At 41.6% G+C, this 18,654-nt stretch overlaps 1 protein-coding gene across 1 annotated transcript in view; it reads left to right on the top strand.

Annotated features, from left to right (window-relative positions):
* The window catches only part of RNF149 (ring finger protein 149), a 47,139-nt gene that overhangs the window by 27,898 nt on the left and 587 nt on the right, over positions 1–18,654 (top strand). The window contains exons 3-6 of the mRNA XM_018554146.1: positions 2,103–2,171; positions 3,934–4,016; positions 9,421–9,517; positions 15,751–15,946. Coding sequence (XP_018409648.1) covers positions 2,103–2,171; positions 3,934–4,016; positions 9,421–9,517; positions 15,751–15,946 — 445 coding nt within the window. The remainder of the gene's footprint in view (positions 1–2,102; positions 2,172–3,933; positions 4,017–9,420; positions 9,518–15,750; positions 15,947–18,654) is intronic.

The raw sequence follows: 18,654 nt of genomic DNA, 5'->3' as shown, positions 1-18,654 counted from the left end.
GTAGCAAAAAAAAATCCCCCTATAAAAAAAAATGTCACAGGTGACCTGTGACATCTTTTGTGGGGGTATCTTTTATGTGCAATAGTTCATATCGTCCAATACAGATGTCACCAGGACTAAGATTCCATGATCGTGCAAAAACCATTTTACTGATAGTTGTCATTGAAACGACATGCGCTTATGGGGCCACGCAGAGTCCCCTTCAACAGGCTCAGCTATGAAATTGCATAAAAGTACCACAACCTTTTTATACAGTACAGGCATACTAGAAGGTAATTTCTGAGCCTGATTATGAAGGGGATTCTGTGAGGCCCCAAAAGTGCTTGTCGTTTGAATGACCACTATCAGTAAAATGGATTTGCACTAACATGGGATCTTGGTGCTGGTGACATCTGTATTGGAGTTCTGTTGTGAGCGACGCCATCTGCAGTCATTACAGGCACCCATTACTTTTGGGATATCCGGTAAGGAGCACGGCAAGGTGTATGGATACTGCTTTGTATAGTACATATCTGGGCACCTATGATTTGTGATACATTGTGATTAACTGCACTGTTATTTAGTCACAAAATATCTGCATAGTGTATACTTTACAAAACAATTGCTACGGGGTGCTACAGTGTTCGGGTTTGGTTTGAAGGCAAGGGGGCAACCCTAGTAGCTCCCAAGTTGAAGAATTGTGATGGAAGACAGTGTCTTGCAGTTAGCAGTCATGTTCTAGGGTTTTGTTTTAAAAAGGCTAAGCGCTTTAATGTAAAATCCTACATATGCAGCGTACATGTGCAGGGTTTCTGGAGAATCTCTAGCTGCAGTGTCAGAGGTCACTTAACTTCTCACATTTCCGGCCTTTCAGCTGCCTGATCTCACACATAATATCTGAGACAATGGGTTTATTTAATATAGTAGTAAAGACTGTTCACTTAGAAAAGTGAAAGTTTGCATCCATCAACCAATCATGTGCTAGCATTTGTTTTCTCATTATCCCTGTATTATTGGGTATGAGCACAGGTTTCCTGTGTTTTCACTTTGCAAAATGGACGTACACTTTACAAAGAAAGTGTTTACTTTGATATATTCCCCCCAGTGGTTGATTTACTAAACCAATAGAGAATATTCACATATCAAACATTCCACAGTCCAGTTCACAGTTAAAAGAGAAATTCCATTAAGATACTTGGAGCTGAACCTATGCAAGGGATTAGAAGTCCATTGTGCCTTTAAAACAAACAAAAATAAAAAACAACCTGTCCTGCTCTCTCTTTAATATACACATTTCGGTTTGCTTGATACTCTGAGGATCATACAATTTATAAATCGGCTGAGACTGCATGACGCTATGTGTTCCTGGGGATTTGACCCAAGCATATTAATGAAAGTATGAATTCAGAAGCTCTGACAGTTCACACATCCATAATCTTAATCTTTTAAAAACAGCAAAAGTATTATCCATTATATCCTTGCTTTGTTTGGAAGAGACCCCGCCAGGTCTCTATAGGGTTAAACATTCTGCAGCCCTGCAAGAAAAGACAGCATTTTCTTCCCTCTGCGACCAATTCTCCTACCTTCCCTTTGTTCAAACGTTGCAGTCTTGGAAAGCCTCTTTGGTATTGGACCCTTTTGGGAATCCCCCACTGTGCACTGGCTCTTTTGTATGTCCCCCAATGTCAATGCTGAGTTCTGTAGTGATGTAAAGGGTTAGAGGAAGGTAACTAGCACACTGTGTTGAATGTTGTGTTGAATGGCGAAGAGGCTTTCCAAGGCTACAGCACAAGGTTGGATAAATAGGCCCCCTGGTGAGATGGGTACATGCTGTCTTCTTGCAAGGAAGTAAAAAGTTTAAAGCTGTAGAGACCGGGCAGGGTTTCTTTAAAAATCCCATACATATGTATTTATATGCTGCTGCTTGTAATAAACAAATGTAAGCAATCACTATCTTCTGCTGGCATATCAACACTCAGACTTGCTGAAATAGTATAACATTGGGAATAGTTTGTGTTCCTTGCATCGAGCAGTGCTGCTATCTTTATATTGATCCTTCTTCCCCCCCCCCCTTTTTTTTTTGTTGTCCCTCCCCCCCCCCCCCCCCCCCTTTTCTTTTGAAGGGCAACCGCAAAGAAACCAAAAAAGCAATCAGCCAGCTTCAGCTTCACAAGGTGAAAAGAGGCGAAAAGGTAAATGGTTTTTACTGTACTTAACAAGTGATAGTAAAAGGGTTTCCCTGATGGGGAACTTTGCCTACATTTGCCCTCTAAGAACTTTTGATTTATTTTGTGAACAGATACATTTTAATATGAATGGCCCAGCAACAACATTTTACAAGATCACTTTAGTACTCCATAAGAACCTTCGTTCTGCAGGATTGCCATCTTTCTGCTAACATTGCCAGCTCTAATTTGTGTAACTGTACTATATGGGCAGCACAGTGGCATAGTTGTTAGCGCTTCTGCCTTGCAGCACTGGGGGTCCCCGGTTTGTATCCTGGCCAGGTCACTATCTGCAAGGAGTTTGCATGTTCTCCTGTGCTTGCGTGGGTTTCCTCCGGGTACTCCGGTTTCCTCCCGCACTCCAAAGACATGCTGGAAGGTTATTTGGCTCCTGTCTAAATTGGCCCTATATGTATGTATGCGAGATGGGGACCTAAGCTCCTTGAGGGCAGGGACTGATGTGAATGTGCAACTATGTAATGTGCTGCGTAAATTGTCGGCGCTATATAAATAGCTGTAATAAATAAATATGCTATGCCTGCAGAGGGTAAGCAAGCGAGTACAAATTAAGGTTTTGTGACACTATACAGCAGTGTAAAGCAGTTTTTAAATGCTTCTCTGTATAGTTTTAGAAATTATTTCTGTGGAGTGCCTGACTTTAAAAAAAACAAAACATTTCCAGCTCTTTGCCTTGCTTGGCCAGTCTAGTGCTGTGGGGCCTGTAGTTTCTGAGATGGAGGTTGACTGGCTGCTAAGGAGGTACAACTAACGGCAGTGATTGTGAATGAGATCAAAATGCTAGCACAATTCTAGCAACCAGGCACAGGAAGGCTAAAGTATCTTTGGGCAAATGACCAAATGTGCACCAATACTTAATAAACCTATCACTTTGAATTTTTATGAAAACCAATTCTTTTAATACTTGGTCCTGGTAACACAGAGCTCTTGGTGCTACCGTGTTTCCCCGAAAATAAGACAGTCTTATTTTATTTTTTTTCACGAAAAAAGACACTAGGTCCTCAGAAATCCCCGAATATAGTGCTAGGTCTTATTTTCGGGGTAGGTCTTTCGGGGAAACACGGTAGTAGCCTTCAGTGCACAGTGGTCCGCACTAAGAACTATGTTATACCCTCCTTACAATAACCCCTATGGCTTATTCACACTGGCATTGGCACTGGTCTGTCTAATACTGTCTGGAGAGCCTGTTTAATATTCACTGAACACATAGGCAACCTCGGCATTCCAGTTGTGGTGAACGTACAAATCCCATCATGCCTCTGACAATAAATAGCGTTGACTTGCGTAATCTTGCCATGCTTTATGGAATTTGTAGTTTTGCCACAGCTGGACTGCCAAGGTTGCCTTCTCCGACATATACCATCACACGGATTTAGGAGAAAACTTCTGTTTCTTTCCCTTAAAAAAGGGTTGGGAAGAGAGTATTGGAAGTTGGATTTCTACAGTGCAAAAAAGAGAATTGTTCTGTATATCGTTGTTTCTTGCAATAATGGTGCGGAGTAAACCTAGGTCAACAGCTCCTCTTGCATTCTAGGAGTTGGACAGCTCCCTGCTGTTGTCATCAAGGGCTTGCCCTCAGAAATATTTGCAGTATGATCAGTGCAGGATATGACTCACTCCTGTGTGTTTCACTGCTGTGTTTGTGATGATCTGACTTGTTGTTATTAACCCTTTTCCACTTCTTGTTTTGTGTTTCTCTTCCTCAAACTAGGGAGTAGATATTGAGGCAGAAAACTGTGCAGTATGTATAGAAAACTACAAACCCAAAGATGTTGTGCGCATTCTTCCATGCAAGTATGTATTACTAGTTAGATTGTTTTAAATGTTTTTTTTGTGCATTTAAAACTAAAAATGTTTTATTATGTATGTATTAGGGATACATTGATACCATTTTTTTCCAGACTGTGTACAAGTACCGATACTTTCCACAAGTACTTGCCGATACCAATTACCAATACCATTTTTACATTTTTTTTTATTTAGTGTCATGACAGTTTTTTTCTAAAACAATACAAACTAATGATTTTAGTACAGTGGGGGAGCAGTTGCGACCCTGATAGTTCTGCCGTTGACTCCAAGCTGTAGAGGGACTACAAATCTCAGCAATGCAGAATACCACCAGCTATAGAGGAGTACACATCTCAGTAATACATTATGTAGAAATACAGAATGGCAATACTGATACTGTTATCGGCACAACACTAGTATGTATATTTTCAACTTGAGCTAATGAAGTCTGTAAAAAGCCTTTGTTTTTTTTGTACTAAAGAAGCAATCTGAGGGCCTGGGAAATACAAATGAACCTAAAGCTCCATCTTCTGTTAAAATATTGCTATACAATATTTCATATTTACCAGACTAATATTTTTTTCTTTTTAGTTCTGGCCATAATACAAAAAAGCTGCATGTATAAACCTTCCACTTGAAGAGCAGTAGAAGCTGAAAATGTATTTAAAGGAGAACTATGGGGTCCATGTTTTTCCCCATAGTTCTCCTTAGGGTAACGGGAGGACACAAACTAATGTCCTCCCTTCACCCTAAGCTCAGTACACCGCGAGCTACAGCTCGCGGTATACTGAGACGCCTGAGCGGATCCCGACATCGACGTCGAGATCCGCCCAGCTGCGTGAGTGACAGCTGGCTCTGCTTATCTAGAGGCAGAGCCAGCTGTACCCGCCCCCTCCCCCGTCCCTTCCGCCAGTCAGCGCTGGCAGATCGGAGCGGGGAGAGGGGAATCCAGCGCTCCCCCTGTCACGGCAGAGAGCCGTAACATGATTGAGAGGTGAGCAAACGCCGGTATGTATTCGCTCACCTCCCGATCTACTGAGCCGACCTGTGACAGTCTCATTGTCACAGGTCGGCTAGAACTACGAGGTGAGTGGAAATCACTCATCTCATAGTTCTCCTTTTAAAACCATTAATACATTTCAGCATTCGGTCCTTGAATGACATTGTAATATACATTTTGCTTCTATGTGATGGAAGCAGTGTAAGCCTTTGGATATTATGTGTCACATATCACAACAGTGTAATTTGCTGTCAGTGATCTAATAGGCTGGGTAGTGGTTCAGCAACAAAATCGTTTTGCTACTCTCACTGTGTGTGACCAACAGGAACTTGCAATAGTCCAGTCTAATCCGTGAATGTTTAACAAATTTTGGTTAAGGATTTAAAGTTTGGTGCCTTACTGAGCGTTATTGAAAATTAAGTCATTGTCTTGAAACTTTTATGCAGGGAATGAGTCAGAGAATTATAGCTTTCATTGAAGGCTTGCTTGTTATACTTTGTGACATATTCCTTTTAGAGCCTTGCCTAAGTATGCAAGTCTTTGATGCATCCTATGGATAGTATTTGGCTGTTACTGGTTGTGATATTAGGTGGAATTAATAAAAGTTAAAGAAGAAAGATGCCCTGCCCATTGCGCCATGAAAATGGCAATAAGGGAAGATAAATTATTCAAGCGCTTAAGACACAACTCAGGGCTTTTCCCCATAGTTCTCCTTAGGGTAACGGGAGGACACAAACTAGCGTCATCCCATCACCCTAGACTCTGTATACCGCGAGCTACAGCTCGTGGTATACTGAGACGCTGCAGCTGAAGCGGATCCCAACAATTATGTCTGTATCCGCCCAGCTGCGTGACTGACGGCTGGCTCTGCCTATCTAGAGGCAGAGCCAGCTGTACCCGCCCCCTCCCCCGTCCGTTCCGCTAGTCAGCGCTGGAGGATCGGGGAGGGGGGAATCCAGCCACTCCCCTGTCACGGCAGAGAACTGTGACAGGATCGAGAAGTGAGCGAGCGCCGGTATGTGTTTGCTCACTTCCCGATCTACTGAGCCGACCTGTGACAGTCTCATTGTCACAGATCGGCTAGAGCTATGAGGTGAGTGAAAAGCACTCACCTCATAGTTCTCCTTTTAAGTTCTCACTTTGGTCTGGGTGGGGATTAAATCTCTGTACACGCAAGTTTAGGTTTACCAAAATTATGTAATATGAGGATCTACCTGAATTATCCTATCAATGTGTATCTGATCAGGCACCTGCACTACATAGTTGTTGGTAGAACTAAATGAGTTTGTACAGTCAGATTGTAACATGTGTAGTTATGGATCTGGGGTGTCTCAACAGAATGAGGGGCCTATGAAGGATGTAAAATGTGGAGCCTAACATGAGTATGGTTTTATGAGATGTGATTAAATGGGGACCCTTTTCAGCTACTACATGACAGCCTAGGAGATAAAGTATTACTTAAATGGCATTGAACCGTGCCAGAGTGGGTGTAGGTAAATCGGCATTGTTTAATGGGTAATAATGTAAAATTGGAAGATACCAGAAATATCAACCTATCTTTCAAGAAAATTATAAGAGACTGTTACAAGAGATTGTTTAAAGGGACTTTTTAGCATGTTAGGCCTGTTAGAGACCAACATGTTACAAGAGAAAATTGGAGAACGCCAGCATATTACAAGAGGCTTCTTGCATCAGAGAGGCCCGGAAGGCAATTGCCACCCTGCCCCCCGGCCCAGTCCGCCCCTGGCTTCTAGTGTGACTCTTGGTGTAGTGGTAGAGACTGTAAGGCTTCCAACATGTTACACAAACACATAGCTACATCTAGTTTATATACTATACCTCTATCAATAAAAACAGATGATCGGTATTTTGCAGTTCTCATGTATGTTGCTGTATAAACTGCACATACATTGCACATACCTGCATTGCTCCTGAGTGTATATAATTAACCTTTTACAGTCACCATTGTATCTGCGCACAAAAAAAAAGTGTATAGATGGATGTATAGATATATGTATGTGTGCAGTGGCGTAATCAGAGTTCTGGGCGCCCGGGGCAGAATTTTTTTTTCGCCCCCCCCATTATATAAAAAACCACTGGAACTGTACCCTGCACCTCCCCCCCCACACACACACGTTTTTATTTTAATTTTTCAAATTTTAATATTTTATTTTTTTTTGAAACTTTTTCATTTTTTTAAATCAATTTTTATTTATTAATTAATTTTTTATTAAATATTTTTATTTTTTACTTTACTTTTAGGGGCTTCGGGGAAATATTGGGGGTCTAAACAGACCCCTGATATTTCCCTTTAAAAATAGAAAAAGAGATTGAGGACACAGAGTCCTCAATCTCTTTTTCTGTGTCCCCTGTTATCAATGAACAGGAATCCTTTATGAGTGTTCCTGTTCATTGATAACATGGTATGTTTACTATAACTACAATTATGAATGAACAGGAGGGGATATAGATCACTCCCGTTCATTCATAATTGAGGATATAGTTTACATACCAGGTCCTCAATTATGTACAAACACTCAGCGATCACTGATCGCTGAGTGCTTGTACCCGTTCTCCTCTCTGACACACACTGTCATAGGAGGCTGCAAGAGGAGAGCCCAGCCTCCTGTGACAGCGCTGGCTGTCTCCGCCCCCACACCGCTCTGCTGCACTGTGATAGGCGGCCGAGCGGTGTGGGAGGAAAGACACCGGCCGCTCACAGCGCTCGTCCCGCAGCGCTCGGCCGGCTGTCATTTTCTCTCTGATTCCTTTCATCCCCGCTGGGCACTGCTCTGTGTCCCAGCGGGGATGAAAGGAATCACGGCCGCGCCGGCAAAACGGCAGGAAAATGTCACTTTCGGCATTTAGCCGAAAGTGCCATTTTCGGCCGGCGCCCCCCCCTTCCCTTTTCGCCAGGGGCCCGCGCCCCTGCTGCACCCCCGGTTGTTACACTACTGTATGTATATTAAATATATTTATATATGTATGTATGGGCATATTTACACCATGAAACACTTCCTCCAGCTAAGAGAGAGAGATGTAATATGCAATGATTCAGTGCATATAAAACATGTTCTTGTACATGTATTGAAATGACTGTCAGGAAAGAAATGTGGAATGCAGTGACGCAATGTCAGTACTATGCTTGTGTTTGTTTTTACAAACTGCTACAATTTAGTAAATGATTTATTGTATCAAGTCAGCTTGTACTATGACTCTGCTTACCTAGACACACCCCAGATTAGACTTCATTGCGATTAGTGGTTGGCTGCCAGAGGTCCATCTAACTAGGACAGAGATCAGGAAACTCTAAGAATCTCTGACTCACAATCTGAGATGAGCAGAGTGTGAGTATTGCTGATTGCAGAGCTGTAGTTGGGTCGTTTAAGACCACTACAGAGAGACCACTGTTTCCATGCAAAACACTGCAGCCTTTATCTGCAGCCTTTTACTGGGGGAATGGATTTTCTGCTGGTTCTGGAGCTCAATTAAAAGCAACAAATGGACATTAAAAAAAAATTGTCTTTCTTTACCTCAGGTTATCTAATGACTTTTTGTATGCAATTTCAGTGGGGCTTTAAAGTAAACCTATCATTACAGGGACATGGGGACTGCAGTTTATAACTACCTTCTGAAATTCTTGTTGCTGGGCTGCCTTGCATTAATACTTTGCACTTCTGACTTGGTACAAGTATACACATGAGAAAACACAACACATATGTAGTATACACATGAGGTGACAGGAAGTTCCAGGTCAGTGACTAAGGCAGTATTGAAGACAGTATGTCAGATTAAGGCTGGGTTCACACCTAGGCGGATTGAATATGCACGTTTTTCGCGCGTTTTTTTAACCCCGATTCGTGGTTAAAAAAACGCGCGTTTCCAAGGGATACTTGGCTGTATCCCAATGGAACCGCCCGACCAAAACGCCCCAAAGAAGTACATGTACTTCTTTGGGCATAGGGCGGTTTCCCGCACGTTCGTACTCGCGGAAAACCGCCCAGATGGGAACCATGCACATTGAAAAAAATGGCATTTCCCTGTTTGAGCGTTTTTCCGCGAGTACGAAAGCGCGGAAAAACGCCTAGGTGTGAACCCAGCCTAACAGCCAAACAACTGGCACTTTCAAAAGTCGGTTTGCAATGGCAATAACTGTATTTTTTTTATGATAGGCAAACATTAATGGCTATGCACCAACTTGGGGAGTCCTCGGAGAAGAGCTGCCTGCATAGAGGTGCAAGTCTGGGCTTGTTGCATGTGGATTATGGTTTTTAAAGTCAAGCAATAAATAATAAGGGAACTGCACTGCATACATTGTCTTGGAGCACATGATCATCTTTAATCTAAGCCTAAGATAAAAATAGAAATAAAAAAATGGTGTTTTGACACTTTTCTTCCTTTTTTATTCAGGCATATTTTCCATCGGATGTGTATAGACCCGTGGCTGCTTGAACACAGAACATGTCCAATGTGTAAACTGGATGTTATTAAAGCACTCGGATATTGGGTGAGTGAGTAACTCAGTAGTTCAGCATGAGAAAAAATGGCAGATTTGTTTGCCTTTGATCTAACGTGTACCAGCATGCAAATACCATGTACCCTACAGTGAATGCAAAGTCCAACTAGCACACTTGGTACTGCAATAGAACTGTGGATTCATGACTGATGATGTTTATCCAGTAAGTTACATTACCCCTAAAAATTATTATGCCGTTTTCCAAGAATGGGGTTTTAGTAATAATAAAATATTTTTTTAAATTAGTAGTATAATAATAATAGTAAAATATCTGTGAGATCTTTTATGGGTTTGTATCAGTTGCCCCATCACAGCTCTGCTTCTGTGTTTTTCCTGCTCTTATTAAGACTAGGTTCACACCTAGGCGATTGAGCCGGTGAACTGTTTTCGTTTGTGCGACTGTGTTTTGAAAACCGTGCGGTTTTTAATGCATAGAGATCCTTTGCACGTGTGTGTGTGTGTGTGTGTGTGTTTTTTTATTATTTATTTCTACTGTTGGGGGGGGCCTTCGGGCAAATATCAGGGGTCTAAACAGACCCCTGACATTTCCCTTTTGAAATAGAAAAAGAGATTGAGGACACGGAGTCCTCTGCCAATACAGGTGGGGGATATAAGCGGGAAACAGAGGAGAAGCTGGAGCCTGTGCCGCTCCTCTTCTCCCTGCTGAGCCGTGGCTGTGTTGGCCGCCTGGTGCCCCTGTTGCTAATGGCGCCCTGTGCTTGCCATGGCAATGGGGGTGAGGGGGCGCAGTCAGGCCGGCCCTGGCTGCGCCCCCTCTCAGCTGCGCCTGAGCCGAGTGCCTCACTCGCCCCATGGTAGCTACAGCCCTGCATAGAGATGTCTATGGGACCCAAACCGCACAGTTTTCAATGCATAGAGATGTCTATAGGACCCAAACCGCGTGACAACCACCTGAAAACTGCAAAGGTGTAAACAGCCTCCATTGACTTCAATGGGAATCTGTGTTTTTTGAGCGATACCGCGCGACTCAATCCACGCGATAAATCGCCTAGGTGTGAACCTCGCCTTAGAAGTAGGCCTAGCCACTGTTACAAAAGATGAGACAGTAAATCATGCACATTCTTTGAAAAGTCTTCAACTGCCCAGAGTCTCTTTGATTTTAATAAACAAGCTTTTTAATTTCTGCCTAATTGGTATCCAAATGTACTCCTAGAAACAGGCAGTCAGACATTGGGGCAGCAGTATGGAATAGCAGCTGCTCAAAACTACACTTCTGTCCGGTGGGAACATATTTGATGTTACTGGTATAATATATTTTTAAGATGAGTTTTATTACTTTTCATTAAACATAAATTATATAAATTTACAATAAGAACAGTGCTTGTTCTCTTGTTTTGTACAACAAGACAGTACTTCTTTTTTTTTTCCACAAAGAATCGGGACAATACTTTCAGGAGTATATAGCTTTCTGTTTAAGAAGCAGATGCATTTTACAGCAGAGGCTATAATGCATTGGTGGGCATTAAGCCAACGGTTCCATATACTGTCAAATTTCCACATTCACTCAGTTCATACGCCCTCTTTTTATAGAAGAACATTTCTATTAAGAACTCTGCAAGTAGACTAAGTGGTTGGAACAGGCTTTAACTGTCCAAAGATAATGGACTTAAAGTGTAAAAGAGGCATAGTTTTAGAAAGATTTGTTTTCCTTTTTTATAATCCATCTAGCTAGCTATTGTAGATCAGTAAGTGTATTCCTAAAATATGTGAATATGTAATATCTCCAACAGCAAATAGCTTTTTCCCTTTTGACATCTGCAAATGGGCACCATGGTCAGTGAAAACTGCACCAATATTGTTGCTGCCTTGCACTCTTTATACTTCCCCAGTTCCTACACTGTTAAAAAAAAAAACCCCCACAGGTGATGGCCTTGCACACAGGATGGCTTACTCTCAAACTTGCTGTGTGCCCTTCCCATCAGGCGTAACTGCATCTTCTCCATACTCCAGCACTTGTACCAGCAGAGCAAAGTGGACAATGAGTACACAATAAAGCCAAGGAACATGGATTTGGGAAAATTGCATTGAAAATGTATGAAATTATGCACTTCTCCCAACTCGTCAAGCTTTACCTCACTTTCTATCTTCTGTAGTCGCAGACAGAGGTGAGACATCGTCATATTCAGAAGAACAATAGCCTGGTGACAAATGATCTTGACTGACTATGATTCTTGAAAATCTAACTGATTACCCCATGTATTATGGGATTGTATTATTCTGGATCTTTAACTTGAACTGGCATATTTTTTCACACTGGGCTTTTTTTCTGGCCATCTACCAACATCCTTTTAGGGCTTGTTTCCACCATCACCAGAACAGAACCAGACCATGACGTTATTTTAAATGCACCATGCATCCCCATGTATTCCTCTGGTATTTCCCACCAGTGCAGTCAGTTCCAGTACTTTAAAAAAATAACAAGTACTGCAGGCATTAACGCAAGCAAAAAAAACCCACTGTACAATCCCTATATGGAAAAGGGTGTTTTCACCTGAACATTGGTGACCTTGGCTGTGTCCTCTGTGTCCTGCAAACATGGTGCACAAACATGTGGACACAGATAGGTTTGTCACCTTTGTACAAGAATGTCCTGAGCTTTATGACCCAAAACACCCAGGATTATCACACACCGTGCCAAAACAATGCCTGCATTCCATGGCTCAATGTTTGCTAAACTCCTGTGCAAGTCAACTAACACGAGAAAAGCTGGGAAGAAGCAGGAAACGACCTAGGAGACATAATCTGCATACAAAAAAAACAACTAATCGCACTTGAGCGCATCAAAAACATGCTAAAAAGGTATGCAACTGCGTTTGCAAAAACGCGTCCATATCTGGTCTGGTGATGGTGGAAACAAGCTCTTACAAGGCAGTAAAGTCAGTGAATTGTGCAATAGTCTGTTGTCTGCAAGCATCAATAGACTCATGTTCAGAAAACTGAACAAGGTTTGCATAGGCTTGGGCTTTCTGCTGCCTATCCCTGATGTCATATAACGGTGTTGGTTAGTAGTGGTGGCAACATATCGATCAGTAGCTGCTAAAAAAAAAGTCTGTAATCCATAGCTGCCCTTATTACCACCACTATCTCACCTTACTATTGTGCTTCCCTTGCTGTCCTCTACCACCACGAACAATTAAACCCTTTTTTTTTTCAATTGTGTCCTTAGCTGAATTTTGGTGGACTCCATTATAGCCATCTAATTCCACTAAGAGGAGATAAGCTAAAGCAAAATACGGAAGAAAATGTTAGCTCTCATCTATGTGTGCTTTTTTTTTTTTTACAAACCAGATTCTTCAGTCACATCAACCACATACATGCCAATCTCTGTCTAAGGCCTAGCCTAAAATACAACAGAACAATTTTAGCACTGCCTCATTTCGCATCAGCACTTTTCCTCTATTTTCATTATCTTTCTTCCTCCAGTTTCTTAGGCACATTTCCAAGTAGACAAAAGGCATGTAAAATGTCAAGCCTGAGTCAGCATCTCTTCCCTGAAAAAAATGTAACAATTGAAATGCCACAAAACCAAATGTTGCTGCTTTATCAATTTGTATGATGGATTTTCAGTAGAGGAGCAAGTTTTGAGTTCACCAAATGCAATTCTCCACTGGAGCAAATTTTACTTAAACCTATTTGTTTAGCTGTACAAGTTGGCACGTCTTGGTTCTTCTCCGTGTGTCCTCCAGAAAATGGAACACATGGCCTGTGGTGTAATAGAGCTTGCGAAGATATAAAAATGAGGTCTGCTATCAATAAACTCCCTGGTTTGCTTGCTTCCAGGTCAAATCAACTGCCATCTGTGCTGATGAATTAAGTAAAATAGCTGTGGTTGAGGAACTTGTTTGAAGTGAGGTTTCATGAAGGCATTAAATGAGGCAATTCTTGCTCCGTAAACCTTTCTAGACTCTGAAGAGCATCTGTTCATTGTTCATCGGGGCCTTTGTGTTATTTCCCCTCTAGCAATGGCAGGCATACAGCAATTTATTCAAACTTCAGCACACCTACCCACTCCTACTGTGATCGCAATGCCACAATCTTACAACAGGTTGCAGGAAAACCACAATAAACAATGCAGAGTCTTAATCAATATCTTGGATGCATTCAATATACAATAGAATTCCTACCTACACAGATTGTGCAATGTATTAGTACCTAAGGGTATCCAGCGCAGAGACTTTTTATAGATTTTCCTGCTGTCCCTGTGCCCTGGCTATTTTTTTTTAACAAGAAGTTCAAATTTTGTCCTAGAATTTACAGAAAGTGAATTTCTCTTTATTTGTTTTTTAGTCTGTTTTTTAATATGTAATTGAAAGTGTTTTGTTATATCTGTTTGATATGCAAAAACATACATTTTGATTATGCCATAAATTGTGTGAACTCATCACTTTCTGTGCTTTCTGCCTCTGGACTTTTATCAGTATGCACTGCTTCCATTTCTTGCCTTTTTGATTACAGAACAAATCCTCCTTATGTTATGGAGAAGAGGAGGGAGGTATTCTGTAGTCTTAATGCACCTTTGTCTTAGCCCTGGTTCACACCTAGGCGGCACCGGTTTTGTATGTGCACATTTGTATTCCCCTTTTTGAAGTGCGTATAGGAAGATGCACGTTTTGATTGGCAGCTCATAAGCCATTGTGGACAATGGAAGAACGTGCGTATAAACACGCAAAAACGCTCACAAAAATGTGCAACATGCTTCTGTTGCGCGTTTTTGGGCATTTACAATTAACTTAATGGGGAGCTTTTAAATGCCCAAATAAGCTCCGGTATCTTTTCAGGCGTGTGGCGTTTTCCTGCTAGGCATTTTTTTTGCTCAGGTGTGAACCAGGGCCATTGAAAATCATGGGATTTCTTGTGTTGGGCAGTTAAAACGCTTTTTGAACTGCTCAGAAACTCCTAGGTGTGAATCGGGGCTGAGGGTGACAACACTACTCTTCCATTAATGCAGTACAGCAAGTGAGAGTTGTCACCCTAGGAAGTGTGTTACAGACAAAAATATATCCTATTTGTATATCACTTGGCTGTAGATCATCAAATCATCTCTGAATTGGTGCCGACACTGTCCTTCCTTCTGGAGGGTGGCTACTTTTCTTCCCCTTGTTCCCTGCGTGTGTTGTAAAGTAGCCACCGCTGTACGCTCGCTCCTGTGATGGACTACAATCTCATTACAAATTAGTAAACTAAACATGAGATTGTAGTCCATCACAGGAGCGAGCTTAGAGCGGTGACTACTTTACACCACACACAGGGACCATTGGGAACAGAAGTAGCCGCCCTCCAGAAGGAAGGACAGTGTCAGCACCAATTCAGAGATTATTTGTGGATCTACAGCCAAGTGATACACAAATAAGATACATTTTTTTTTTTTAATATAGTTACGGTACTTAAAGTGACACTAAACTCAGAAGTCAATCTTCTAAATACATTTAACCTAATTTATATAGGAAACTTGACAAAGCCCAAAATAATATGTCTTCAGCCTAGGGTGAAAAGAATACTTCCTTTGTGGAGAACCATCGTGGCTGATACTATAGTTAACTACTTGTTTACCGGGGGTATTTATTTTTTTGGGGCCACGCCGTTGCATGTATGCAGCTCTTATGCATTAGTCTGTGTTGGGTCACAAAAGTGACATAGGTGGGTGATGTAAGTTTCAGCCAAATCTGTTGAAGTTCAAGCCTCTCTCACAGCTGGGTAGAAGAAATGTTGAGTAGTTCAAACTGCCTCTATTGGCGATTTTTAAACTGCAACACGAAGAGAGATTGGTCTTTTCAGGATAGAAAATATTAGTAGTTTGTTGTGTTTTGATGAGCAGTGATGAATCATGTATTGTACTGCACTGCCTATGGGAAAGCAGTACCTGATTTTGTATGTGTGAAGGTCAGGTGAGAGATGTGATTACATCCCCTCTTAACACAACTCTAGCCCCAAATTTCTTTTGTTTGGATAGAGCCAAGAAGTTCTCAAATATCTGTCAAATCAGTAAAGCTGTCCTACTTTGGGAGATTTCCTTTCACTTTTGTCAGGACAGTGAAGTAGTGGGAAATCTCAACAATGGGAGCATAGACAAAAGCACATTTAATAGAGTTTAGGGCTGCTACTAACTCATTTTTTTAAATAATCGGGTTAAAACAAATTATTATTTTTTTATTTAATAAATTCCTTATTAAATCTCTAAAAAAAAATGTAAAAAAATCTTACAGGTGGAGCCTGAAGAACCGCTGGAAATGCCTGTCCCTTATTCCATTGCTGGCAGCAGCCTTTCTGTGGGGACTTTAAGTTTTGCCCATGAGGACAACCGAAGTGACATGAACAACCTGACTACTTCTTCAACAGTGGACACTCTACAGCAGTGTAGTAGTATCAAGGAGGACGCAGGGGAGACTACGGCGTTGCTTGGTGAGTGCTTTGTTCACTGCTGCTTTGAATGTTTGTTTGTTTTTTGTCCTCATGTCAATCACGTGTTTTCTACAATCAAACCAAAATTTTCTAGTTAGCTTAAAGAATTAACCAATAGTATCACTTAGGGATGCACCGATACCACTTATACTCGGTATCGCCGCCGATACCGATGCTTGTATCGGTGCATCCCTAGTATCACTCAACAATACTTCCCAAACTGTCATCATCCATACACTACCGAGCAGTGCAACTGTTCTTGAATATTTATCACATAGGCAGTCAAACCAAAATTTTCTACAACCCCCAATTCCAAAAAAAAGTTGGGGCGCTGGGTAAAATCTACATAAAACCAGAATGCAATTATTTGCAAATCTCATAGTTCCATATTTTATTCACAGTAGAAAAAAGAAAATATATCAAATGTTTAAACTGAGAGAATGTAACAGTTTAAGAAAAAAAGGTAATTTTGAAATTGATGGCAGCAACATGTCTCAAAAAAGTTGGGGCAGGGCAACAAAAAGCTGACAAAGTAAGTGGTACTAACAAGGAAGAGCTGGAAGAATGTTTTACAGCTAATTAGGTTAATTGGCAACAAGTCAGTAACATGATTGGGTATATAAAGAGCATCTTAGAGAGTCAGAGTGTCTCAGAAGTAAGGATGGGCAGAGGTTCACCAATCTGTGAAAATCTGCACCTAAAAATTGTCAAACCATTTCAGAATAATGTTCCTCAACGTAAAATTGCAAAAGATTTAAATATATCATCATCTACAAAACATAATATCAAAAGATTCTGAGAATCTGGAGAAATCTCTGTGTGCAAGGGCCAAGGTTGAAATGTAATATCGGATGCCTGTGATCTTCGGGCCCTCAGACGGCACTGCATTAGGAACAGGCATGATTATGTGATGGACATCACTGTATTGGCTCAGGAATACTTCCAAAAATCACTGTCTGTGAACACAGTTCTCTGTGCCATCCAAAAATGCAAGTTAAAGCTCTATCATGCAAAGAAGAAGCCATATCTGAACATGATCCAGAAATGCCATCTTCTCTGAGCTAAAGCTTGTATAAAACAGAATCTCAGACTAAGGGGGTTATTCACAAAAGGGTGAAGAGTTTGGAGAAGGGAACAATCTAGGACAAAATAGCTGATTTGGACAAATTCTCTAATTCAGCTCACTTACCAGTTCATTTATATTTATCTATTATTTTCTAATGGCACCCCAGTCGCGCCAAGCGGATTGCGCAGTTTCCGCCCGTGCTTCAGAACACGATTACAACAGCCGCACGTTGTGTATTGCAAAAAAAAAAAGGTACATGTAGCTTTTTTCTGGGATTGCCGTGCGGATGTCACCCCATTGAAAGCAATGGGGGCTGCACTGCAATTGCAGCCTGCATTGTGCAGGACCCGTGCGATCCCGGGTCGCGGAGGTCTGCACCGGGCCTAAATTTGCATTGGTGTTCAGTGCACACCTTTTAACTTTTACATTGGTACTCACTGAAAAATGTTAACTTTGAATTTGCGTTCAGAAGTGTCAGACTTCTTAAAAATAAAAGCTGTTAAGAGTGCCCCTTTACTACAGTTGTGTTGTTAGGCTGTAAGAGATAAAGAATTAGTAATACCACTGGAAGCGAGTACACGGGCAGATACACTCCCGCTGGGCAATTGTGCACTGACAGTGGCAGGTGTGCTGCTGTCCCAATACCTAAACTCTGTTTGCAGCTGATTGGTTGGAGACACTGTTTGAGAATTTTCGGACTAGAGAATATCAGTTGGATAAAAACTGGTGCAAGTTAGGTGCAACTTCAAAAAAAAAAAATTGCAACTAGCATCGTTTTATTCTACAGGGCCTCTGCTTTCAGAAAATATTTAATAATTTGGGGATTTTAAGCAGTTTTCTAGCCAACAATTCAGATTTTAGTGTGCGTGCGTGCCAAGGCGCGTATGTCCTGTCTGTATTTTGGCCTGTGAAGTGCTTCCTTACCTTGTTCACAAAATCAATGCTGATTTCTGCTGAGTGCCGCCATCTTGTGGCCGACGTCAGCAGCCCCAGCTGGGAAGCTGTGATGGGATCTTGACCTTGTTCTGTCCTGTATTAACATCCCCTCGTGTTAGTAAACTGCCACATGGTGGGGTCAAAATATTGTGAAATACAGAGGAAAGAACAAACTTTAGAAAGCATATATGCAAAAAGAAAATAAAAAGGAGCATAACCACATACGGCCATAAAGAAGAAAGCTAAAAATGTCTGAAAGAGACCGAGGCTGTTCAATGCAGCTGCTATTGGAAAATCTGTCTCGCACAGATTTGGCTGCTGACCCACTGACCATGCTCTCCTCATACAGCCTCTGCAGCATGAACACTGTATAGGGACAGGACAGTAACATTGAGATGGAAAAGAGAGCTTTCAGGCCCTCCCCAGAAGTGTTAAATTGTGGCTTAGTGGCCTGGCAACTGTAGCACTAAATATAAACCATCTTCTCACAAACTAAGAGCATGCTGAGTGAGTACATTGCTTAAACGTCTCCCTGATGTACTTAGCTGAGGTAGTGACAGGGTCTCTTCAAAGTAGAACTAGGGACTCCCATGAAAAATCTTGCAGGGTTTTTTTTTGCTATTTGCATTGTTACTGCCGATTTCACAAGCCTGTAGCTTGGCAGTCAGCACCAGGCCACACCTAGTCCAGCCCACTGCTTTGATTG

This window comes from Nanorana parkeri, unplaced genomic scaffold, assembly GCF_000935625.1.
Source record: "Nanorana parkeri isolate BGI_ZX_2015 unplaced genomic scaffold, ASM93562v1 scaffold143, whole genome shotgun sequence".
NCBI classification, from domain to species: Eukaryota; Metazoa; Chordata; class Amphibia; order Anura; family Dicroglossidae; genus Nanorana; species Nanorana parkeri.
The sequence above is the reverse complement of the archived record's forward strand: the minus strand, read 5'-3'. Positions and strand labels throughout refer to the sequence as shown.